General features: G+C 44.3%; 1 protein-coding gene across 1 annotated transcript in view; it reads right to left on the bottom strand.

Moving 5' to 3' along the window:
* Positions 1-3,161: 3,161 nt before the first annotated feature.
* Positions 3,162-25,568, bottom strand: part of MAP3K21 (mitogen-activated protein kinase kinase kinase 21) — a 53,609-nt gene continuing 31,202 nt past the window's right edge. The window contains exons 7-10 of the mRNA XM_056852516.1: positions 12,516-12,666; positions 6,946-7,040; positions 4,590-5,339; positions 3,162-3,582 (exon numbers count right to left, since the gene is read on the bottom strand). Coding sequence (XP_056708494.1) covers positions 3,200-3,582; positions 4,590-5,339; positions 6,946-7,040; positions 12,516-12,666 — 1,379 coding nt within the window. The 3' untranslated portion in view covers positions 3,162-3,199. The remainder of the gene's footprint in view (positions 3,583-4,589; positions 5,340-6,945; positions 7,041-12,515; positions 12,667-25,568) is intronic.

Raw genomic sequence — 25,568 nt, 5'->3', positions numbered from 1 at the left:
GACCTCCGAGGAGGTGGGTCCCTCACTTCTTCAGGGAGCACATTCCACAGAGCTGGAGCCACGATGGAAAAGGCCGGGGTCTGGGGCCAACCTAAGTGGTGGAATAGGCAACAGATGGCTGCCTGATAACCATAGCTGGCACACAGGGACATATCGAAAGAGACAATCCTCCAAATATATGGGCCCTAGGCCATGAAGGCCTTTAAGAGTCATAACCAGCACTTTGAATTGAACTTGGAAGCAGTCAATGAAGCTGTTTCAAAATGGGCAATATATGGTCCCGATGGCTAGTCCCGGCAACTGTCAGGCTGCCACACGCTGGACTGGTTGTAGTTCCTGGGATGTCTTCAAGGGCACCCCTACATAGAACACGCTGTAGCAATCTAACCATGAGGTTACAGAATTTGAACTATTTTCAAAGACCGCAGGTTTGGAGGGAGGTTTCTGTAAAGGAAATCTTTCTTAGAGTTTTCAGCAAAAGGTAATTTTTTTAAATTGTCAGTCACTGTAAGATCACATAACGAATGGATGCATACAAGACATTTTTTAAGAGGCTGGTGTTCTCCTGTTGGGCTGCCACTGTTTCCCACCCACAGCAATCAGTGGAGAGAAGTGTCCTTGCGTCAAGAGGCACCTACTTTGGGAATCTTTTGTCTATTCAGCTTGAAACTTAAAGAGTGAACTACGTTCTGTGGAAATTTAGTGCCATTATCTTTAAAAACAGCTGCCTCTGACCCTTGAATTTGTTCCCCATTGAAAATAACAGTCCTGAAATTGCAGTCTCCCTCCCCGCACCCCAAGGATTTGAATCCTGAACCGGTAATGTACTATCTGAAAATCAGCAAACATGGTAAACATTTCCTTGCCAAATCCCAGATGTAAAATTATAATAGATTTTTTTCTCAGGGTTTCCCCCCCCCACATCTTTCCAAAATTAAACATACTTTCCTATACACCAGTGTGCCCACCTTTCAACTAAAGAACCAACCATCCAAGTTTTCAAATGATAAAACTCTAAAATTCGGATTGCATATCATTTAAAGGGACAACATTTTATAGTACTGTAATGGGAGACCACCAAGGAAGTCCAGGGCTGCTGTGCAGAGGAAGGCACTGGCAAACCACCTCTGTTAGTCTCTTGCCATGAAAACCCCAAAAAGGGGTCGCCATAAGTCAGCTGCGACTTGACGGCACTTTACACACACACAAAGTAGTTGACATCAAAAAGAAACAGAAGAAACTTATAAAAAGCACTGAGGAAAAAGAGAGGTAAATTAAAAAACAATAACTTAGTCATAAACAGTTGTACAAAGACCACTCAAATTACAACTAGACATCAGTGTGCCTTTAAAAAAAACTGGGTAGGAATATTACTTTAAGTCCAAAGAAATGTGCATAATTACTTCTTCTTCCATTCTTCCTGGGAAGATTATTCACCTTGTGTACAAATTACCATCAGGAGAACATTATGTGCTACTGCAATTCCAATTCATGAAAATTAACAAGACCCTTGCCCGTGAATCTTAACTGAACACAGAATGCAATCCAAGTGATGGACAACACATAATCTAACTTTTTATATTTAATTACAGGAACAAAGGGTGGAATCCACAGGGTTATATCTTTTTGCCATGCAACATAGCATTTCTTACGGTCCCACTACCAGTCTTCCCACTCCCTGAAAAACTAATCCTAAAGGTTGGGGGATCCTTTGGATTATATGCAGTGCAAAGAACTACAGTCAGAAAGCAAAATAAGCAAAATATGCCCCCCCAAGCTTTTCACTTTGCACTGATTGTTTGGATCCTGGCCAACACATTTCAAAATAACATCCTTAAAAAAGAAAAGAAAACAGAGACATGTAGAAAATTAATGATTCATTTGTGGACAAATTCATTTCTACAGCATATGGAAATCTATCAAAATGGCAATTATGAACAACTTTTAATTTACATGAGCCACAACTTCAGAAAACCCACTAGTTTTACCTTTTTATGATGATATCTTAAAAATGCCTTCAAGAATTCAGTGAAAACAAATACTGTGACTTAAGTAGCCAACATAGGCTTTAAATTAAATTGCTCAATCAATTTCAAATGCACCTTTGTCAAAATGTAATTGTTACAATTAAATTGCTGTGCATTCACTGACACTGAGCCAGGGTTGTAAGGCTTTAGCTTTTAAGACTATATACTGACAAGGAAATTCAAATAATGATTGGCGGACTGCAACAAGAACAATAATTGACTCCTTTTCAATATCTATAACAGCATTTGCCAACATGCTAGATATTATGCTCAGTGAACAATTTGAAAAAATGCCCTTTGTTTCAATTTTCTCCCCCCCCCCCTGCTCAAAAAATATACAAACTCATACGTTGATTTTAGGAATTGTGATCAAATTAACAGTACTAAAAGCAATCCAGAATGCACTCTCATCTGCGATAAAACACTTATCCATGCCTGTTTTCTTATTAAAGATCTTAAATACTTAAAAAAATAATGTCTGATTACCTGATCAAAGGAAGCTTCATTTTAAAAATCGTGATCTCAAATGTGCATATTTCCAAGTAACCTTATGATGGATGATAAGAAATTACTTGGATAAATTTCTGCCTTTGTGTCTATTCAAAATTGTGTCTGTTCTTATTATGACTTAAAACCACACAGTTTGAAATCTGAGGCTGAGGTTTCCAAATGTAGTCACTATTATTTCTCTTGTAAAGATGAGATCACACACTTTCAATGTCTTTTTAAGAAATCCTAAAACCACAGTTCCTAGCAGTGTTTCTCCTGCAAGCCATCAGCAGGCAAAATGTCAATTTACACTGCAAAAGGACTTTATTGTATTTATTTTATTGCATTTTTACCCCGCCCTCCCCGCCCTTAAGATTTAGCTGATCAACACTGGAATTTAAAAAGTCTTTGACACCGTGAAGAGAAAGATAAATTCAAATTGTGACAAATACACCAAACCTGACATGTATCTGTTAATTCAGAATACTGTCAATGACCACAGAGCAACTATTGTCCCACCCCCTGTACATCCTTTCTACATTTAATATTTTAGCTGGTCTTGTGTACCATCGGTTGTCTCGATTATTAAATTTAGGAAAAAGCAGCATAAAGTTGCCCTGGTTGCATTAAAAAAAGTCTAAACCTTACTTCTTTTAAAACGGCATTTAAAAAATTCAAGGCACTTAAGACAAAAATTCTTTCTCCAGTTCATATATTGACGGCCGGCATGATTTACTCTTCATTCTGCACAAAGGCACCGTACAATCACTGTTCTGACCCTCAACATCGATATCAAGTAATGAGGGCATATGGGATTTAGTTCTCTCCTCGGTGTCGGTTAGCGAGTTAGCCTTGGAACCTCCGTCACCCTCTAAGCGATCCGTCTCAGAAGGGCTTGGCTTCACACTTTGTGAAACAGCCTGCCAAGGATCTAGCCTGCTTCTTAAAGAAGAAGGCCGAGGTCTTGGTATAATACTGACAGTTCTTTGCTTTTCATGAGATGCGTCGATGGAAAAGTTTCTTTGTAAGAGCGACGAAACGAGCAGAACCTCAGGGACACCGTTAGCTAGTAGGGTGAGAAAGGGATAAACAGAACATCACAACAGTCATACATCTTATGGCAACGACTAAGGGGCCCATGGGACCCTTGAACAAGCAGCAAGTACTTTGCTTGTGCAAGGGGGAGGGGGAGAGATACTCATTTCTAGAGATGCTCTCTTCATCTGAAGCCCCTGAAATACATCCCATGGCATTCAAGAAGGTCGCTTGACCCCCAGGAGTGGTTTTTAGCAGGAGGGGCTGCAATAAAATGCAGCAAGGAGGAAGTGGAAAAGCCCAACTCTTTTGAGTAGAGTTACTCCTACAGTTCTTAGAATCCAACTTAATGAGCTACAGAACCCTAGACATTACCAAATTTCTTTTTAAAAAATCCTGAGGAGCTGTGACAGAAAAGTGGAGCTAGGGCATCTTACATGCTGTTTTCTTGTGTGATAAATAATGTGGAATGGGTAAAACACAGGGTAAACAGGGTAAAACACAGGGGGACTCAATCCCTGTATTATGTTTGTCTATACAATACTCAAATCCTTTCCACTATTATTCAACTTAAAGCAGACTAACACCAGCTGAACAGCTTCTGGAGAGAAAGTGATAAATAAACATACTTGATTGTCCTAAATCCCTGCAATTCCTTACATCCAAGAATGCGAGAAAATGGTACATGCATCCTGGGTGCAATGCAGAAGAGAATGGTTCATGGTTGTAGCAGTCCAGGAAGCTGTATATAAAATGTGAACTTTGGACTGCAAAAGGCCTGAGGCACATGTTCGTATTTAAGAACTGTGGCTTCTGTATTTAATAATTTGGGATAAACATAACTGTGCTTACTCTTTCTTTTACTCTGTACAGCAAGAATTGCCTGAATTTTGGTGGTACATGCTCCTCACTTCCTCATTGATGGTCCAGACAACATTTCCATATACCACCTCCATTATTCCTTTAATTACCCCATAGCTTCCTGGTCATTTTTGATCCGTAACGAATATATGAAATTGGACACTTGGTTCTACTCACTCGTGGCATGACACGGATTTCCATCCGACACGGTCCTTCTGTGCCCCATAACTCTCACTTTAGAGGAAGAGACTTTTGCTGTACATTGGGATTCTTGTTTCACAAGAAGAGCAGGACATGGCAAGTTAGAATCAGTAGCAGGAACAATTTGTTCTTTTCTACTTACAGGGCTTTCTGCCACCAAACATTTAATAGGACTGTCTCTGTCACTGGGCAGTGTCCTTGCAGTAGCATCTTCACAGTCAGACTGGAGCAGGCACTTAGTGGAAGCAGAAGATAAAGACAAAAGATTCACAGTGCTTGCAGACGGGCTTACTGAAGGGATGTGCATTTCTTCTTTTTTGGAATGCAACCTTAAAGGGCTTGCACTTCGACGAAACTTGGAAGCTCGCTGAAACAGTCCATCACGTTTCTTCTTTTCTTCCCTAGGCAACACTTCCTCTGGAACCTGCGGCCTGTTCAGCTCCCTAATATCCAAGCCCAGAGCTACAGACGCAAGGAGGACAGTACATCCATATAACACAGAGTCAGTTTTCTTCTTCTGCAGCGTTCTACTGAGACTGTTGGTAGGTGTCATCTGTGGAGTGCTATTTGTTGAACTTGCTGAATTTCCTTCTTCGAAGCTCTCCTGTTCTGCAGAATTGAGTCCTTTTTCATCCTTCCCGAGAGGTAGGTCAATATAGGCCTGATTTGGCAATTTTAATTGTTTTGGCCGCTTAGCATCCAGGCCTTCAGGGGAAAGCTTCTGCTCTGTAGAGACAAAACATTTGTTCAGATGTTAGCTTCAACAACAAAAAGAAGTTGCCATATGCCATGCAAAATTTATGTCATGAGGCAAGTGGAAATTTTAACCAGTACAAGCAAGCAAGGTAATTAATACTTTTTGAGATTTACTACACTTCTTCAAATAGCTTGATGGTAAATTTCTTGGGATTTTTGCATTGGTACTTGTCCCTTTGTGAATTTTTTTCTATTTTAATTAACAGCTTTGGGGCTGGATTCCATATTAAATAAAACATGTAACCACAGTATATAGAGGCACAGCTCCCAAGTTGGCAATGACAACGATTTGTCTCTGAATATGGGCCTTCTTAAATCTCATAGCAGACCTACGCAGCTATGGGCAAGTACCATTCCTCTTCTAGGCTTTCTAACCACTCAAACTTCAGGAACCATTGTCTCAGCTACCGTAGCAGTTGCTAGGAGTGGCTCTTATTAAGCCACTGAAAATGACAACAGATATCGGGGGGAAAGGAACATTGGATGCGTACTGTGAAAGTTCCTTCTATTCTGAGCTAGGGAGGGCATCTTAAAATGGGTGACTCCCACCAACGAGTCAAGGAGACAGGACTTAGATATCAATTTCCTGTTTCCACTGGTGGGGTTTTTTTCTGTTTCCACTGGTGGGGACTGGGTTGGAAGGATGAGCTGATGAGCCAAGTCTCTTGCACCCTCTAGTGAGCGTCTCAAGATTGCTGTTTTGCAGTCACGTAAATTCTTCAGCCATCATTTGTCACAGTCACCTGGCAATTTCAGGGAGAACTTGAGGCAGATACCGAGGGACCCTAGGGTGGTCTACAGCAAACGCTGTGCGCCTACGATACCTCTGGAAGTACAGTGGAGGGATTAGCAGAACAAAAGCCAAAGAAGAAGGAAAAGATACAGGAGGCAAAAAGAAGGCTGAAAGGGAGATTTTGGACAGTAGAGCTCCTGAACAAGCCCACACTCCTATTCTAAGCTGGAAATGAACTGAAGAGTGGATGGCCCCCACCAGTGGAAACAGGAAATTAATAGCCAAGTCTTGCCTCCTTGACTGATAGAAATCACCAACGTTAGTGAGAATGCTGAAGCACGGTTCCTGGAATATCCATCTTATTGTCTTGTGTCAGTTTGCATGGGAAGTAAAAAAAAAAAAGCTACTTATACTTCATTATCCTGTGTAGAATTTCTCCCCTCTGCCTTGACCTCAGATTACATTCCAGAAGGAATGTTTGCAGCCAGTGTGATCTGCAAAGGGCTGAACAGTCTTAACCGGCTTGGCTCCATATTAGCGTTTCTGCAGGTGCAACAATTTCAGCTGGCAGAGCAGCTTCCAGTCTCCTGGAAGCCTGAAATGTCTCCAGAAATCATGTTCCTGGTGGTCTCCAGGAACAGGGTGTTTTTGGGCCGCCGCTGGTGGGGTGGGGGAAATCACACTCTGTGGGAGGAAATCCTGGCACCCACCGAAATGTTAGTCTGGATCCAAGCCACTGGAAGCCTCTAATCTATGGCAAATATTCAAACGCAATGACATTTGTGCCGCTGGATCCTGAGAAACAGCCCCTCCTGCTGTAGTACTCTGCTATATAGTACTAACCTTGGTCCATGAACAAAGAGGCTAAAGGAACACCTTTCTGATTCTTCATCAAAAGTGTTGACCAAGGACTGCTGCCGTCTGAGAGCGGTCTTATTCTGAAATCAGAGAAACTCTTTTATCAGAATTTTTTTTTTTAAATATTGACAGCATGTTCATACTGTGCAATTAAGAACATGAATAACAGAGAAGATTTTTTCCTGTATGACAGGACATGTTTTGATGTTTGCTTCAGTACCAGATTTATTGTAGTGTCACAGCAAGTCCCCCCCCCCCATTACTATTGGGTTTTAGGTGTATTTGTTTCTAGTTTTTAATAATAAACAAAAACCAATGCCTCTATACCCGAATACAAAAGCATACAGGATTTTACAACAGAGGTTATTGGTATCTTACTGTTCAAAGATTGTATTTTAATAATTGAATATAGTATTTAAAAGATTTATGCCAATAAAGGTCTGATTTGATTTGATTTGAACTTGTCCTATTAAATCTGCTGTGGAAGAAAAAAAATGCAACTACTTGAAAGATTCCCTCTCAGATGATAATTAGAATACTTTTGGAACAGAATGGGCAACAAATGCAAGCATGAAGGAATACCCTTGACCATTTTCAAAGAGCAGCAAAATCTACTCTGGCTATGTGTCAAATTCATAAGATGCTTTACATTGTATGTGATATTTTAGAAAAGCTTCAGTCACAGCACAAAGCATCCAATTTAACTAACTGCCAGATTTCACAAGAACCCATGTCCTTTAATCTGGATCTGTCAAAAGATTTAACAGAAACACCACTGACCTGAGAAAGCCTACCATTCTATATAGTAAACAAATGTTAATCAGGCATCCTGATAATGTGTCCAAGCCTGCTGTAGAAGACAGTTAAGGATACCCATAATAACCTTTTTTTTTTTAAATTCCTTGATAGATGTTAATAGCTAACGGACAAGCATGATAGATCATAGGTTATACCTTCAGTGGTGGCGAACCCTTGGCACGCGTGCCAGAGGGAGCACTCAGAGCCCTCTCTGTGGGCACGCGCGCTGTCGCCCCAACACAGAGTTCGCCTGAGTTCGTTACTAGAAAGCCAGAGGGACGCGGGCTGGGCTGCTCCCCTCCCCCTCTCCACGCGCCTGAGGGCATTTCTTACATCACCCGCCCCTCTGCCCAGCAGCCCAATGGGAGCGCTTCCTCTCTCCCCTGTCACATGCGGCAGGGAAAACTGAGATCTCATGGGTTTGTCCACATATTGAGAGAAAACTGCAGGTTTTTGAAAGAGACCTTGAAAGTGGGCAGCTGAAATATTTTCCAAATCTAAAAATGCATTTAGAAAATTCTACAACATTTGCAGACAATCCTACAAGCCATCAGGAAATGTACAAGGAATTTTCTAGCATTATAGCAGGTGCAAAGGTGAATTTTAGTAACAGATTTTTACAGTTCCGTAAGATGGAGACAGCCCTGTGTTTTCTTATTTCTCCAGATAAAGCCAAATCGGAAGAACTTGATCTTTCCTACTTACACTGGTTAGATTTAGGAAATCTAGAAATGGAACTATTAGAATTTCAAGAAAGCTCTATCTGGAAAAATAAATTCTATGACCTGCGTGAAACACTTGAGAAGATAGAAGGGATGACAAAGGACAGCACAGTTAGTTCTGAAAATGAAATCCTTAAAGTGTGGAATTCTCTGCCATATAGTTTTAAGTCAATGGAAGCACTTGGGATGGCTTTCCTTACTTTGTTTGGATCATCTTATGCTTGTGAGCAGCTGTTTTCAGCTTTGAATTATATCAAATCTGACACCAGAAACAGACTAACAGATGACCTGAGTGCTGCATGTGTTGATCTCAAACTTACAAAGTATGAGCCAAGGTTAGACAAATTATCAGCATGCATACAACAGCAAAAATCACATTAATTATTCAAAAGCATGCCAAATGCAAACTTTTACCTTTCAATAAAAATTTGTTTGTATCATTGAAAGCTCAGTTATTGTGTTTTTCTTTTAAGACAAAAGATGTTAATATATGAGTTGTTTTTTCTAAACTAAAACCTCAGTATTCAGGTTAAATTGCCGTGTTGGCACTTTGCGATAAATAAGTGGGTTTTGGGTTGCAGTTTGGGCACTCGGTCTCTAAAAGGTTCACCATCACTGACCTATATGGTCTCTATTAGTCTACAGTCATCAGATCTGTGATCATACATCAATAAACAGAGTGACGTTTATCGCTATTAAGACCGCTATTAATCTTAAAGGCAAATTATAGCCACATTGAGAAGCCTGTTTTTATAGCAAATCTGTACAGGGAGGTTTAAACCCCTTCTAGCATAGACAATCTATCTCGCACCTCTAGCAGATCCCAAGGAGGCTTTAGAAACTCTGAACAGGTGCCTAGAGGTAGTTTTGGAGTGGATGTGGGCTAAGTGTAATCCTGACAAGACAGAAGTGCTACTGGTGAGCAGAAAGTCTGACCTGGACTTTAAGGTGAGCCACCCATTCTGAGTGGGGCTGCACTCTCCTTGAAGGAGCAGGTCCATAGTTCTGTCATGCCCTTGGACCCAAGCCCACTGCTGGATTAGCAGGTGGCAGCCGTGGCCAGGTGTGCGTTTTACCAGCCTTGACCGGCTAGCCATCTGCAGCCTTTCCTAGGCTGGTCATTTAGATACTGAGTAAATTGCTGGAATTGGCCCGTTGCTTATTGTTTTGGAAATGTGGGTTGTAGTTGAGATCAAATTATCTAGGACGAGGCTCCAGTGTCCTCGGGGAAAATAGCCCTCGACTGAATCCCTTAGGGTGGGCTTTCCCATGACTGATAGAGGAGCTGCCCTGCATTCCTTTCCTCCTTTGGCATGACTCACTGCCCGTTGATATCACTAATTCAGGCTTCTTTTATCAATCCTAGGCCCACACTGAGGTGCACACGCATACAAAAGGAGAACAAACAATGACAAAAATGGGGGTCCCCAGGGGTTGAGGGTCTCAGGGGCAACAAAACCCATGACCTCCATGATGTCTAGTTTGACCTTAAGCTACAGGCCTTTACAGTCACTGATGATTGTCAATTTATGCCCTATTCAACAAAGCAGATGCACTTTGTTAAGGATAAATCTGAGCTACTCTGAGTCATCTCTAGACTTTTAATCTCCTTGCATCCTTTTACTTCTGAGCCATAAAGCCACAGTAATTAGTAAGCTTGCATTTCAGAAATCCATAGAAGTTTTCAGGTAAGGATATACTTCTGAGCTTTCCTCTTCTGTACTAAATATGTTCAAGCTGCTTACTCCCATTCACTACATCCGTGCAAACAGGGCAGATCAGCAATAACAAATCACAGGGGGAAAGATGCAGATGCATTAGCCACCTAAAAACTGAATAGAAGCATTTTGTTGTTCAAGTCTCAATCAAATCAACCAAACATCTTTAAATGCTCAGTGGACAGTGGATATAACTATGTCTGATTTCCCCAATTAATTCCTGGTGTCATCTGAGTGGCAGACAGTTTGGAGCAATTTACAGACTTCTTAATACACAGGAAGGTCTTATCTGATTGAGCACTTATATACTGCAATGTGCTCCCCTAACTTGCCTTGCTGTTTGATTCCTGTACAAAGCCAGCCAGAGTAGGCAAAGCAGAGCAGATTGCTTGCTTTAAGGCACTCCCACATCAAACTCTCCTTATGAGTGAAAAATTTAACAAGCAGGAAGAGTGTGATGGAGTACTTTAAAACAAGCAACAGCTCCTAAATGTAGGGTACCTGTTACGCCAAGGCTCTCAGCCCAGGCCTGTACACTGTTTGCTTACTATTAGAACAAGACATCTCTCTGTAAGCCCATCTGTCTGGCTCATGTGATGTCAGCTAAGGCTTTCTGGCAACCCCGGATAAGACAAGATGGTTCCTTACATAAACAAAATGGATTTTTAGTTCGCTCCGTCCTCCCCTGTTTGCACTCTGTCCCCCGCCCGGCATCTGCACCACAATGGAGACCCGCCCGAGTAATCGCTAGTATGATACCAGGTCCCGCGGAACAATGCCTGGGAGCCCTGGAGATCATCTAGCTATTGCACGCATTAATTTCTTGTATGCGTTTTCTTAAGTAGTTACTGGCTGTTAACTTCCATATTGTTTCCTTGTATCTGAACTATCAAGACAACTCTGCCACTCCTCGTTCTTTTGTATTATACCCTGAACTAATCAACCCCATTGTATGTACCCTATAAATGTACCAGTATTTCCCCATGTCTGTATTCTAGCCTTAAGTTTCTATGACTTGCTGAACTTGCTGGCTTTCTTAATAAAACTTTAAACTCGCGACTACGTCTGGAGTGAAGTCCCTTATGCAAGGAACACAACGAGGTACTGAGGTCTGACAAGTGACTGATGACAATCCAATACCAGCTTCACTCACTCAGCCTTTATGTGTTTTTATACTGCTCAGCTTGGCCTGTAATTGGTCCAAGATTTGAACAGAAGGAGATAAACTCAATTGTAGTTGTCATGCAATCTGCATAACCATTCAGTTAAAAGTTCTCCCTCAAACATGTATATTTTGACATGAAAACTGAAATGCACAATTGGTTCTTGTAGGTTATCCGGGCTGTGTGACCGTGGTCTTGGTATTTTCTTTCCTGACGTTCCGCCAGCAGCTGTGGCAGGCATCTTCAGAGGAGTAACACTGAGGGACAGTGTCTCTCAGTGTCAAGTGTGTAGGAAGAGTAATATATAGTCAGAATGGGGTTGGGTTTGAGCTGTATCATTGTCCTGCAAAAAGTATCAAAGGTAATGTGCTAATCATTGTCCTGTAAGTATCAAGATAATGTGCTAATGAGGGTGTGGTATGTTAATATGGAACCATTGTATCCTGAAGTGATCTGTTAATGTGTGAAATCCAAAGCTAATCTGCATGGCTATTGTGGACTGTAGTCTTAGTTAGTCTGGAGGTTTTCAGGACAGGAAGCCAAGCCTTATTCATTCTTAAACTATCTTCTTTTCTGTTAAAGTTGTGCTGATGTTTATGAATTTCAATGGCTTCTCTGTGCAATCTGACAAAATAGTTGGTAGAATTGTCCAGTCTTTCAGGGTCTTGGAATAAGACCCTGTGTCCTGACTGACACAAACTATATCTGTTATTGCACACTTGATCAGTTAATCTATTAGAAGAAGAAGAGTTGGTTTTTATATCCCGACTTTCTCTACCACTTAAGGGAGAATCAAACTGGCTTACAATCACCTTCCCTTCCCCTCAACCCTGTGAGGTAGGTGGGACTGGAGAGTTCGAAGAGAGCTGTGACTACCCCAAGGTCACCCAGCTGGCTTTATGTGGAGGAGTGGGGAAACAAATCCAGTTCACCAGATTAGCATCCACCTCTCATGTGAAGGAGTGGGGAATCAAACCCGGTTCTCCAGATTTGGGTCCACCGCTCCAAACCACCACTCTTAAAAACCACACCACACTGGCTCTATTAGGCTCTGTTGATTCCAGTATCCACAGCTAGGCTACTCAAAGGCATTTGCCTATGTTATTGTAATACCAAGTTTGTATCATATTTCCCATGACACACAATCGCCATACCTCTCTTTACAATCTGCTCGCTCTTTTGTTTGAACCGAATTTGGCCCCCAAGTGCAGCCTTTCTTTTTAAAGCTTCTCTTAATTTCTTCGAATTCCTCCTGATGACAAGCTGTGCTTCTTCCCCAAGTTCTGTTGCTTTCGTCTGAGGTTACTGTAGACAGATGAAAGAGCTCAATAGCAACATCAAAGCCACGTCATAAGGTCAATGGTGAGTTACCCTTGGCAACACAACCTGCTCAAAACATTCACTCTCTGCTACTGCGGTAGAGATTATTTTATTTTCCCCATCAAAGGAAATACATCAATTAAGATGATCAAGTTAAGCAGGCAAAGAATTGAATATCTACAAAGGGTAAGAAGAGAAATTAAAATCAGCAGAAAGCATCCAATTTGTTTTTGCTTTTAATTTTTTATTATATTCAGATAAATGATAGACATTGAGCACTTGCATTGTGTGTACTAAATTACCTTTTGTGGAAAAGCTGGGACAAAGTCATGACATAATACAAGACAGAGGCTGTTACCGCACTTGGTATTCCCAGCGATGTATTAAGAGTTTGAAAATGTTATAAAAAATACTGTTTGCACTTTCTATGTATTCCCAGCGATGTATTAAGAGTTTGAAAACGTTATAAAAAATAATGTTCGCACTTTGTTTGGCCCCTTTAGTTGTGAAGACGTCTTCCAACCATTTATTAGCTGTGGTACCCAAAAACCCTTTTAAAGCGATGTTTTTATAACATTTTCAAACTCTTAATACATCGCTGGGAATACAAAGTGCGGTAACCCCCAACATCAGTTAATTCAAAACTATCTTTTAAAATGGATATTCAAGTGCTCAGGCTATCACCATACAAATTTAGCTTAGAAATTAATATAACCAACACCTTGTATGATTTAACTTTGTCTTGCCTTTTTTTTTAACCCCACACGGAAGTTCACATTCATTTGTGATATCTACATCTTGCTGGTACACAAATATACTGTTTCTTCGTCCATTAGTTGGATTTTGTTCAGTTTTGGAAATCACTGAAGAAACATTTAGAGAATATAGAGGAAAACACCAAGTTATACATAAACTGAGTATCAAGTAAACTCTTAACGCTGAAAATATTTCAACAGGCCTCAAATGATCCAGAAGAGCTGATCAAATACCGACAGAGCAAGAACTGTGCAGGGCTGATTATTTTGTGATCTGTTTTAAACAGCAGCATCCCACCATTTGCTGGACTAAGCAAAAAGTGCTTAGGATTATACATAATGACTGATGCTTCAGTGCTGCACCACAATCCCCCCCCCCACCCCGCTGTTGCACTGTAACGATCTGGTCAGAACATTGCACAGGTGTAAGAAAAGGATAGGGGAACTATGCCAAGTAGTACAATTGTTAGCTGATGATCTTTTGCCACGTCACATAGTGCCATTATGTGGCCCAGAAATGGGAACAGATATGAATGAGGCAAAGGACAACTTTTCTCTGCATCACCCCTAAAAGCCTTTTGACTCATAAGGCAGCCACGTGTTAGAATGGATGGAATGCAGCTGCTGACTGCTTACAAGGAAGTGAAAACACTTTGCAAAATCCCCAGAGGACTTCAATAGAAAATGAAAAAATGGGAGAAAAGAACAACAAACCCACACACTGCAGTTTGAGTTGAACGTATGAACACATGAAGCTGCCTTATACTGAACCTGACCCTTGGTCCATCAAAGTCAGTATTGTCTACTCTGACCAGAAGAGGCTCTCCAGGGTCTCAGGCAGAGGTCTTTCACACCACCTACTTGCCTAGTCCCTTTTACTGGAGATGCCGGGGATTGAACCTGGGACCTTCTGCATGCCAAGCAGAGGCTCTACCTCTGAGCCAGTTCCAATTACTAGGTCCCATAGATCCTCTTACACGTGCAGTAATGGTACCCCCAAAGACGCTTTTTCTGAGTGCACATCCAAAATCCCCAGGCACTCCCTAAAGGCAAAATTTGGCTTACTGAGCAGAAGTCCATAAAAGGACTTGTGCATCACCAGCATGCACAAGTATTTGTTCTTTTGTCCTGAGTCCTCTGGATGATAGTCAATCCTTATAACTATTTCATGCTCTAGAAATGGCTGTGATGGAAGGGTGGGCTAGAGGAAGACTGCAGCCTTAGTTGCTCAGTGAAGGGCTAAAAACTCATTTACTTATTCACTGACTTCAGTGTCTCTCCTACACCCACACACTGGGCTCTCTGTCTAATGGAAAGTCAAAGCATCATTTTCTAAAGAAATTAACACATAATTTAGAGTTATATCCAGTTCTCCTGATATCTTATGGATGGTAATAACCTTTGCAAAAGAAAATCAATGAAGGCTAAGTAAAAATATAATATGCAATGAAAAATAAAACTACGTGAGGAGGAAAGTATCTTTCATACTTTTCTTGTTATGAAGGACATGATAAATCTTTGAAAGTCACATGAGCACCATGAGAGCCTTGCCAAAGACAAAAAGACAACCCATATCTGAATTTTCAGTTGTACTTAAGATGCACCAGTTTCCTTCATGATGCCATTGCAATGCAGCCTATATGAGGTGTGTGTTTGTGTCTGGCCTGGGGTGCAACAACAACGCACTGAAAGACCAAGTTTCATCTTTGCTCACTTAGGACACTTTTCAGTGTCCCACCAGCTCCCCATCTCAGAAAGAACAGAAGGGAATGAGAACACAGGATTAAGAAAATGCTGATCAAAGGGGAAAAAAAGATCATAGAATCAAAGTTGGAAGGGATCTCCAGGGTCATCTAGTCCAACCCCCTGCACAATGCAGGAATTTCACAACTACCTCCCCCCCACACCCCCAGTGACCCCTACTTCATGCCCAGAAGATGGCCAAAATGCCCTACCTCCCATGAACTGCCTAAGGTCATAGAATCAGCATTGCAGACAAATGGCCATCTAGCCTCTGCTTAAAAGCCTCCAGGGAAGGAGCACTTACCACCTCCGGAGGAAGCCTGTTCCACTGAGGAACCGCTCTGACTGTTAGAAAATTCTTCCTAATGTCTAGATGGAAACTCTTTTGATTTAATTCCATCTCGTTGGTTCTGGTCCGACCTTCTGGGGCAACAGAAAACATCTCGGCACCATCCTCTATATGACAGCCCTTCAAGTAATTGAAGATGGTTATCATATCCCCTCTCAATCTTCTCCTCTTCAGGCTAAACATACCCAGATATCCAGACAGAACGATTACCCAACAATTGCGCTTTTTAGTTCCAGGAAATAAGAGTGATAATTTATTACCTTCAAACAAAAGATACCAAAATCAATTAGACTTTAGGGTCTGAGTGCAATGGAAAAGCAGTACAGCAATGGTGGATTCAACAACTGAATGACGGCATATGCTGGATCTTCTTTTCTGTACTGAGTGACTTGCTGGTGATCTAATCAAGGGACTAGAAGTTCAGCCTCTGTTATGTTCACATCAGTATTTGCTGAAGGCACAGCTGCGTTTGCTGCCTACTCCTGACTTTTGCACAATAAATACTGTTCCCATCCCCGAGCTCAGCAGTCTTCAGCTATTATGTTAGGAGGGCAATTTCCCCAATAATTGATTCCATGTGAGTCCAAACAAGCCCCCCAACTTGTCTAGTATCAAATAGCTATAGGGAAGTAAAACAGAGTCACACAAAGGCACACATCATGATGGAACTCCCCAGGTATGTACAGAAATATTGATTTGGAAGGATGGGGAAAAAGGAAGGAGGTGCCCAAAGAACAATCTGACACAGCTTGCTCATTGCCCTTCATGGGGCATGCAATATTGAGGGCAGTTGAGCATCTGCTTTAAACAACACAAAAGGAAGCAGAGGGGAACAAATAGGCTGACTGAACTCTTGATAATTTATGTAGTCCTGGGAAAAGAGATTAGCATTAGAGATGCAAGCTATGAGAACACACTCCTCAACTCTTATTCCTTCCCAGGTTAGTAAGCCAAAAGAGTCTAGAGATGAATTGCAAATCAGAGAAAATGTGCTTCTTCTGTTCCTATTTATTTGCACTTTCCTTCCCCACCCCCAACATTTTCCAGCTGTTTGAAACTGAATGGAGGGCGATGGCATAAAATTATGGTGAGGGCTGCACACCCAGCTCCAACTGCCACCCACCTCCAACCCTTCCATACAGAATGGAAGAGGTAAGAACACTCTGAAGGCTGTACTACTCAGACATATGACTAACACGCTCCCACTCAGCAGCCAGAGCCATCAGGTAACAAAGGTCTTTTATGCATGGCAGTTTCACTGGCCATCATCCCTCCGACGACTTCGGGACTTTGTGTTGATTATTCATGCCGTTTCTGACCGTCAGAGGTCGCCTCGCTCTCCCCCTGCCTTTCCCCGGGTTTGTCTGCATTTTCAAATTCAAGATAAAACAGGTCTCTGAAAACGTGGGCAAAATGCAGACAAATGCAAGGGGAGAGTGAGGCGACCTCTGGCAGTCGGAAATGGCATGCATCATCAACACAAAGACCCGAAGCCGCTGGAGGGGTGACGGCAAGTGAAACAGCCATGCATAAGAGACCTACGATATGGCCTTAGGCTGCAGAGTATCAGGCCCACCTGGAGCTTGGCAACTCTGCAGTAGAGATGCCAGCTGAGCTCCATGCAGGAGAATTTGGGGAGGGGTGGGGACTGGCAAAATGGCATTGTGTGAAGACTTGATGTCACTTGTGGCTAGGAACCCAGAAGGGGAACAAGTTATCACCTAGTACTGGCACTCAGCACTTTCACATCGTTGAGGGAAGGAGGGAAACTCCCAATTTATTTTCATTCATTCAGGCTCATGCATGATTCCTTGCAGGCTCATTAACTTGACAACAAACATTAGCTATATTATTTAAACAGAATCTCAAATTCAGAACCTGCTGCTGGGAAGGATCCACATGGAAGGCCTTCATCACCTTCATGCTCTGCTTGTGAACTTCAGGAACTATCTGAATCAGAAGGCCTGATCGGGGGGACCATGCTACCACCCGTGCAGACCAACCACAGGTGCCTAGCCTGCCAGGCCCAGTGTTGAGCTGGTATGCTAACTAAGCATGTGCAGCTACTTTGCATGGCTGGCAGTCCAGTTTAAACCAGATACGGTGGTGAACAGAGCCTTGTTTACTTACATGAGGGCTCCTTCTGTTCTGGGATCGAAGGCATCTTGCAACTGTGGGTTTTACCATCACGTGCCCAGGGAGGCAGGACTAAAAACTTCACTTCCTGTCTTCCTGGGCGGGAGCTCCACCCATATCCAGTTTTCGGACTCGCCGAGCTAAAGGAGACAGGTAAGTGCAAAAAACAGCAACAACACTACCCGGGATTATTAGAGTGTGAGAAAGAAATAAGAGGAAACATATCCACATGAACAAATAAGATAATTCACCGCTGGTAGCCACATGAACAAATAAGGAAACACACACTCTTTGTTGAGAGCAAGTTAACGGGCGAAGGAGATGGTATAGTCCCCTACAGGGTGTCCCATGAAACCCCTGAAACTGATTTCATTAAATTACTACGTCTTGGAAGTGAGCTCTGGGCGGGCAAGATGCCTTCGATCCCAGAACAGAAGGAGCCCTCATGTAAGTAAACAAGGTTCCGTTCTCGTTCTGGGCTCTCCAGGTATCTTGCAACTGTGGGATCTCCAAGAGCTACCCTGTTTGGGCGGGCTGAGGAGCTTCCAAGACGTGTTGCAGAACTCTTCTGCTGAAGGCTGCATCGGCAGAGGCCATGGTATTAATCTTATAGTGCCTGGTGAAGGTGGACACTGATGCCCAGGTGGCTGCCTTACAAATTTCCTCCACCGAGGCTTGTCTATTGAAGGCTGCCAAGGCGGCAGCGCTCCGCACAGAATGAGCCAAGATCCCTTCTGGGACCGGTACCTTACTGGCTTGGTACGCCACAGCGATGCACTGTCTTATGGCGTAGCCGATAGCTGCCCTAGACACCTTAAGACCCTTGTTGGGGTTGGTTAAGGAGATGAACAGAGAGTCTGATCTTCTCAGGTGAGAAGTACGCTTAATGTAGACTGGAGGACTGGTCTGGAGCACTCCCTTCAGGAAGGTCTGAATGTGTGGGTGCCTGGAGGTTGCGATGCCGTTGATGGAAGGAATGACAGAAGACAGAGCTGCTACCTGCCTGCGTAGAGTAGCTGCCTTCAGCCCTGTTCCACCCCCTCTTTCAAGAATTCCAGGACCTCGGAAACACTAGGAAATAGGGGATCGACATCCTTTCTTCTGCACCACAGAACGAAGGCCTTCCACGACAGGCCGTATATCCTTCTAGTGGAAGGCTTTCTAGCCTCAATCATGTTATTGACAATCGCCGTGCTATATCACTGGTCTAGGAGCCAGTTCCGTTCAACTTTCAGGCGGTCAAGCGTAGCCATAGAGGGTCTGGATGACGCAGGGGCCCCTGAAGTAGTAGGTCTGGTATCGGAGGCAGTTCCCAAGGCTGCTGTACCAACAGCTCCTTGAGACTGGGAAACCATGGCCTTCTTGTCCAGAATGGAGCAACCAGGATGACTGTTGCCCTCTCCTTCCTGATCTTCCTGACTACCTTCGGAAGGATGGGAAGAGGTTGGAAGGCGAAGAGGAGCTCTGAGGGCCATGGGGACACCAGGGCATCCATTTTCTCTGCTTGTGGGTGGAAGTACCTTGTGAAAAACCTTGGGAGGAGATGATTCTCCCCCGAAGCAAACAGGTCCACTGTCGGCTGTCCGAATCTCTCTGTGATTTGGAGAAAGATGGATTTGTTGAGGGTCCATTCCCCTTCGTCGAACGTCTGGCGGCTCAGCCAGTCGGCTTGGAGATTTAGGACTCTTCTGACGTGTTCCGCCGAGATGGACTGGAGGTTCTGCCCAGGTGAATATCAGGACTGCTTCCTTGTGAAGCCTTGACGACGTGGAGCCCCCTTGCTTATGTGTGCTTTGGCTGACACATTGTTTGTTCTCACGAGGACGTGACGATGGCGAAGTACGTCTTGAAACTGGATCAGGGCTAGGCGAATGGCTCTGAATTCGAGGACGTTTATGTGAAGACCTTTTTCTGACCTTGACCACGTTCCTTGGGATATGCGAGATTGGCATGTCGCTCCTCATCCCTCCATGCTGGCGTCCGTGTGAATCTGGATCTGATCCTCCATCAGGAAGACCAATCCCTTGCTGAGATTCCTTGGGTTGTGCCACCACTGTAGGCTGGACCGGAAGCTCTGATCCAGCACTAGGCTCTTGTTTAACTTCTTGGCGATCAGCTGCTGGTGAGGCTGTAGAAGACTCTGCAGTGGTCTCGAGTGGAACCTGGCCCAGGGAACACAACTCAGGCAAGACACCATCAGTCCCATCAACTTGGTTAGAAACATTACTTTTCCCGATTTCGCCCTTAGCAATGTTGGGACGACAGATCTGATCTTTTGGATCTTGTCCGGGGGTAGGAAGACTAAATTTCTGTTGGTGTCCAAAATGACCCCTAGGTGGCGTAGGCTCTGAGTGGGTGTCAACTGGCTTTTCTCCAGATTTATCAGGAAGCCATGATCTGACAGAGCCTGCACTACCTTGTGCGTGTGAGCCTCCGCTTCCACCACCGATCTGGAGCAGATCAGAATATCGTCCAGATAAGGAAAAACTCTTATCCCCTCTTGCCTGAGGGTGGCCACCAAGGTTATAAGTACCTTAGTGAACACTCGAGGGGCGGATCCCAACCCGAAGGGGAGGGCCCTGAATTGGTAATGTTTCCCAGCGTAGCAGAAGCGGAGAAACCTCCTGTGCAGCGGGTGAATGAGGATATGCAGGTAGGCCTCTTTCAGGTCCAGGGATGTCATGAAGTCCCCTGGCTGCAAGGCCTCTATGATGGACTTCAACGTCTCCATCCTGAACCTTCTGTACCTTACAGCCCTGTTCAAGAGCTTCAGGTTCAGGATGGCTCTCCAGTCCCCGTTGCGTTTTGGGACTGTAAAGAAGACTGAATAAGTCCCAATCTCAGCGATGGGAACCGCTTCGATAGCCTGAATGGACATAGATGGGTTATGGCTGCCAGGGTTCTTTGGTGCTTTTCCCTTTTCAGTGATCTGGGGGACCTCAGGAATCTGCTTTTTGGTGTGCTCACAAACTCTATTCAATATCCCTCGGAGACCACTTGGGATACCCAAACGTCTGTGTGGGGAGGGACCCACTTGTGGCTGAAGTGCTGCAATCTCCCCCCCCCCCCCACTGCCAGTTGTCTGGCGTCATTGCTTATTGCCCTTGGAGAACTTGTCTCCCTTGGGGTGGAAATGCTGTTGGCCCTGTTGGGGACGAAAAAACTTTCCACTCCCCCTGCGAAAGGAGCCCCTGGAGCTGTTCCAGCTGTCCCTACGCTGGTCAGGCCTGAAGCGCGGTAGTGCGTGGAAGAACCTGAAGGTAGGGTAGGAAGTGGTGGATCTCCTATCCTTTCTAGCTGACTTTGGTAGTACCTTCTTCTTGTCCTTGTCCTCGACCAGGATCTTTTTTAGCCTATCCCCAAACAACTTCCCTCCTTTGAAGGGGTAGGAAAGGGTAAGCGACTTGGTTTTGAACTCATTCTGCCAAGGCCTCAACCACAGGGACCTCCTCACTGCTATGTTGGAGGATAGGCCGCGGGCTGCGAAGGTCATTGAGTCAAAGGACGCATCTGCCATGAAAGCCGCTGCTTTGGAGAGGCGATTAAGGCCCTCTACAACCCTGCAGTTCTCGCCTGAATACAGCTGAGCTATCTTTCTAATCCAAACTATGGATGCTCTGGCCATGATTGAAGTTGCGGCCGAGGATTGAATGGCTAGTGCCGAGGCGTCATGGATCTTTCTGGTCAAATTCTCAGCCCTCCTGTCTCTTATGGGGTCTCTTATGTTGCCCATGCCATCCTCAGCAGGCAGGTCCAGGGAGTGCACCACCGCGACTGGGGCATCAATGATAGGTACTTGTAAAAGCTCCATAGTCTGAGGTGTCATGGCATAAAGCCTCTTGACGCTGGCTGGAAACTGTCTGTTGGCCAGGGGGTTGTCTAATTCTGCTTTGACCTGGTTTTCAAAGTATTCCGGGAAAGGAAAAGTATGTTGTCGGGGCTGGGATCTGGGAAAAAATTCCTTATCACCTTTTTTCTTAGCGCTCGTAGCAACTGGAGCCGGATCTGGCTCTTCGTTTAGAACTAGGGCAACTAGGGCCTTTGTTAGTAGGCTCTGAAAATCCTCTGCCCCAAAGAGGCGAGGCTGTTGTTCCTCCCAAACCAATGGATTGTCTTCGTCAGAATCAAATTCCCCTTCTTCTCTGCTTTCCCCTTCAGAATAGCCCATAATGGATGAGTCATCCTCCAGGGAGGCCCTAGTCTGGAATGTGCGGGAAGATTTCCTTGCCGCTTTTGTGTTCCAGCCCGACCCCTTAGCCTCTAAGGGGCCCTTGCCAGATGTGCCTTGAGGGTCCCCAGAATCTGAACTCGTAGCACTATCCTGGGATAATTTCACCAAGGACCTGAACAGAGGGGAGAGGGAATCGCTAAATGCCTGCAGCATCTGCGCCAGCTTTTCCATAACCCCCGTAAACAAATTAAAGGCTTCCCTGCGGGAAAGCGGAGAGTCTGGGGTAAACGTGCATGCGCCCCCCCCCCCCGCTTTGGAAAAACGCGCCTTGCCCTGGCGGAGTACTCACGTCCGGCTTGCCGCCGCTCGACTCGCCGCCGCGCGGTTCCCCGTGGGCGCCATTTTCAAGCGGCTCGGCTGAGCGCGCTCTTTGTGGCGCCAGAAGCCTCCGCGCCTGAATCTGCAGCGTGCGCCTTTTTTGAGGAGCCTAGGCTCTCCGCGCCCAATTCCGTGGAACAGCAAAGGCGGCCGTTGGAATCCCTCTTGCGACTCCGCCCTGTCGAGGCGACGAGAGCTCGGTCATTCTCCCCCCAGGGGAGGAGCTCCTCGTCCAAGTCGCCCCGTTCGGCCATCATCTTGCTCTCTCCGGAGTGAAGACGGAGGAGTGGGAAAGGGGTGGGCGGTAAAAGAAGCAGGAGGGAGACTGTCTCTCTCTCTCTTTTTTTTTAAAGGCCGAGGAGGAATGAGGAAGTGAAGAAGCCAAGGGATCAGAAGGTAAAGGATCAGAAGATAGAGGAAATCCCGGGTAAAAAGGGTATTCCAGTGGCGAAGCCTGTTGGCGAAGCTGCTTCCCTGTACAAGGCAGGATGGAAACTGGAGATGGATGGAGCTCCCGCCCAGGAAGACAGGAAGTGAAGTTTTTAGTCCTGCCTCCCTGGGCACAGGATGCTAAAACCCACAGTTGCAAGATGCTTGGAGAGCCCAGAACGAGAATATGAAGACCCACAAGTGAGTTTGCGTATATCATCAGCTTCACATTTAACACAGGATTTGACCACCTCTCTGCCGAGTGGAAGCAAGTTCTTTGTTTTAGATAAAGAAATGCATGAGTGGCACACTCTAGGATTCGTACCCAAAAAGCTCTGGCTAAGAAATAAAGGGTGTTGACACAATTTTAGAAATGGATATCTTTTAGCTTTTTGGGAGTTGGATTCTGCTTCTTTACCTGCCCTCTTAGTTAATTCTCTGTTTTCCTGTGCAAACTTTGTACTTGACCTTGCTGTTTTCAAGCTCAGTTACCGTAAACACATGCTTGGCTGATTTTTTATGTTCCTCAGAAAGATCTTTCAACAGTAGTTACTACCATTCAACTTGACCTGAATTTACTCTTTTAAGTCCAGTGCATATGTATAACCCTTAACTATGGACTGAAATAAAAGAGATGCTGGGGATCAGTATTCAAATCCCCATACATGAATGTGAGCTGGGAGGTCAAATCTGGATAGGGACTATAGCACTAGGGAAGGGTGTGTGTGCGTGAATTAACTCCTTTGTGCCACTTAGCTGATCAGAAATGCTCCCCTCTGCATTGCTTTCAGCCACAGTAGGAGAAACATATAGCTAGGTATCCATATCATGCCTTCTTCCTTGTAGGGGCTTAAAACAGTTTGGTAGAGGTATTTTCAAAATAGAGTCAGTAAATGAATTACTACCACCACCAACAACCCAAGCATGGCAATCATGATACAAATAAGTCACATTCACAGCTGCTTTTGGTAGCTCAACTTCACATATGGGGATCTGGATATGAATGCTTATTATAACACCTGTTTGGGCCCTTAGTTTAAAGGATCAGGACCAGATAGGGTTGCCAAGTTCCCCCTGGCCACTGGTGGGGGATGGTGAGGTAGGGTTGCCAGATCCAGGCTGGGAAACTCCTGGAAATTTGGGGGTGGAGCCTAGGGAGGACAGACACCTCAGTGGGGTACAATGCCATACAGTCCACCTTCCAAAACATCCATTTTCTCCAGAGGAACTGATCTCTGTAATCTGGAGATGAGCTGTAATTCTTCTGGGGAATCCCCAGGTCGCACCTGGAGGCTGGCATCCCCTCAACCAGACCACACACTTCCCCAGCACATCACTTCTCTTGTATATACTCACTCCCTTCACCACAATCAATTTTAAGCTCACCTCACATGCAGTGTTAAATGAGATTAAGGAAGCTTAACCATAGTTTGATCCAATATCCATACTGATGAACCACAGTTTGCAATTGTCTGGCAAATCAGAATTATAAACCATGATGTGAAGTGGGTTTGCAAACCAAGGTTTGGACTAACTATAGGTTGGTATGATTTCTGAACTGACACATCATATTTACAGTTGTTCCACATCCTGAATGCTTGCATCTAGAAAAGGGAGTGCTAAGCCAACAGAAAAGGAGGTGCTAAGCAGACAAGCAGCTCTAAGCCATGATTTGCCTGATTATTTGCAAGTTCCAACCATGGATTAGTAGGCTGTCCAAGCCATAGTTAAGGATAATTACTTAAGTGCCCATGGACAAAAGGTGTTCCCTAAGATATCGCCCTGACCTGGATGGCCCAGGCTAGCCTGATCTCGTCAGATCTCAGAAGCTAAGCAGGGTCAACCCTGGTTAGTATTTGGATGGGAGACCACCAATGAAGGCCAGGGTTGCTGTGCAGAGGAAGGCACTGGCAAATCACCTCTGTTAATCTCTTGCCATGAAAACCCCAAAAGGGGTCGCCATAAGTCGGCTGCGACTTGACGGCACTTTACACACACACACACACACACACACACAAGATATCCTAGATAAAGACCATTTAGGTCTTCAAAAAAGAGGAAAACAGCATCTTGTATTGGATCTGAAAACCTACTGGCAGCAAAGTAGTTCATTTAGGCTGACCCCTGGCAGCTGCATCTTGGACCAGCTGAAGTTTCTGGATGCTTTTCAAGGGTGGCCCTAAGAAATTCTAGTCTGTAGGTTACTGGGGCATGAATAATTGTGGTCAATACTTCTTGTCAAGGAAAGGGTACACCTGATAAATACATGAACACATGAAGCTGCCTTATACTGAATCAGACCCTTGGTCCATCAAAGTCAGTATTGTCTACTCAGACCAGCAGCAGCTCTCCAGGGTCTCAGGCAGAGGTCTTTCACATCATCTCCCTTGACTGGAGATGCCGGGGATTGAATCTGGGACCTTCTGCGTGCCAAGCAGATACTCTGCCACTGCACCACAGCAGCAGCAAAAAAGCACTCCTGGCCACTGCCAGCATGGTGAATGCAAACCATGATACATTTTTACATTGTGTAGCTGTCACACAGTAGCTATGAAATTAACTATAACAACCTTTATTTTTCTAAGATTGTAATTAGCCGTGTGGTCCAAAGATAAATCCAAAAACAAAAGCCATTTTAGTTGGTCTGAATAAAAGAACACAAAATAGCACACAAGCTTTTGAGTTTCCTAGAATGCATCATCAGGTTGGATATTAAAGGGGGGGGGGAGTTCAAACCATTAGGCTTTTGTCTGCTTCTTATGCAGGATGTGCTGCAGATTATATTAGGTGGTATTGGGTGGAGCTGATGCTGCTTCACCATAGTCTTTAGGGATTAAGGAAGAAGAAAAAAGCAGGCTCTGTCTGAAAATCTAAAATGTCTAACACCAAATGGAAAACACCAACAGCAAAGGAAAGATGTGCTTGT

The sequence above is a fragment of the Euleptes europaea genome, chromosome 7, assembly GCF_029931775.1.
Source record: "Euleptes europaea isolate rEulEur1 chromosome 7, rEulEur1.hap1, whole genome shotgun sequence".
Classification (NCBI taxonomy): domain Eukaryota; kingdom Metazoa; phylum Chordata; class Lepidosauria; order Squamata; family Sphaerodactylidae; genus Euleptes; species Euleptes europaea.
Note: the sequence above shows the minus strand (reverse complement) of the source record. Positions and strands in the feature narration are given on the sequence as shown.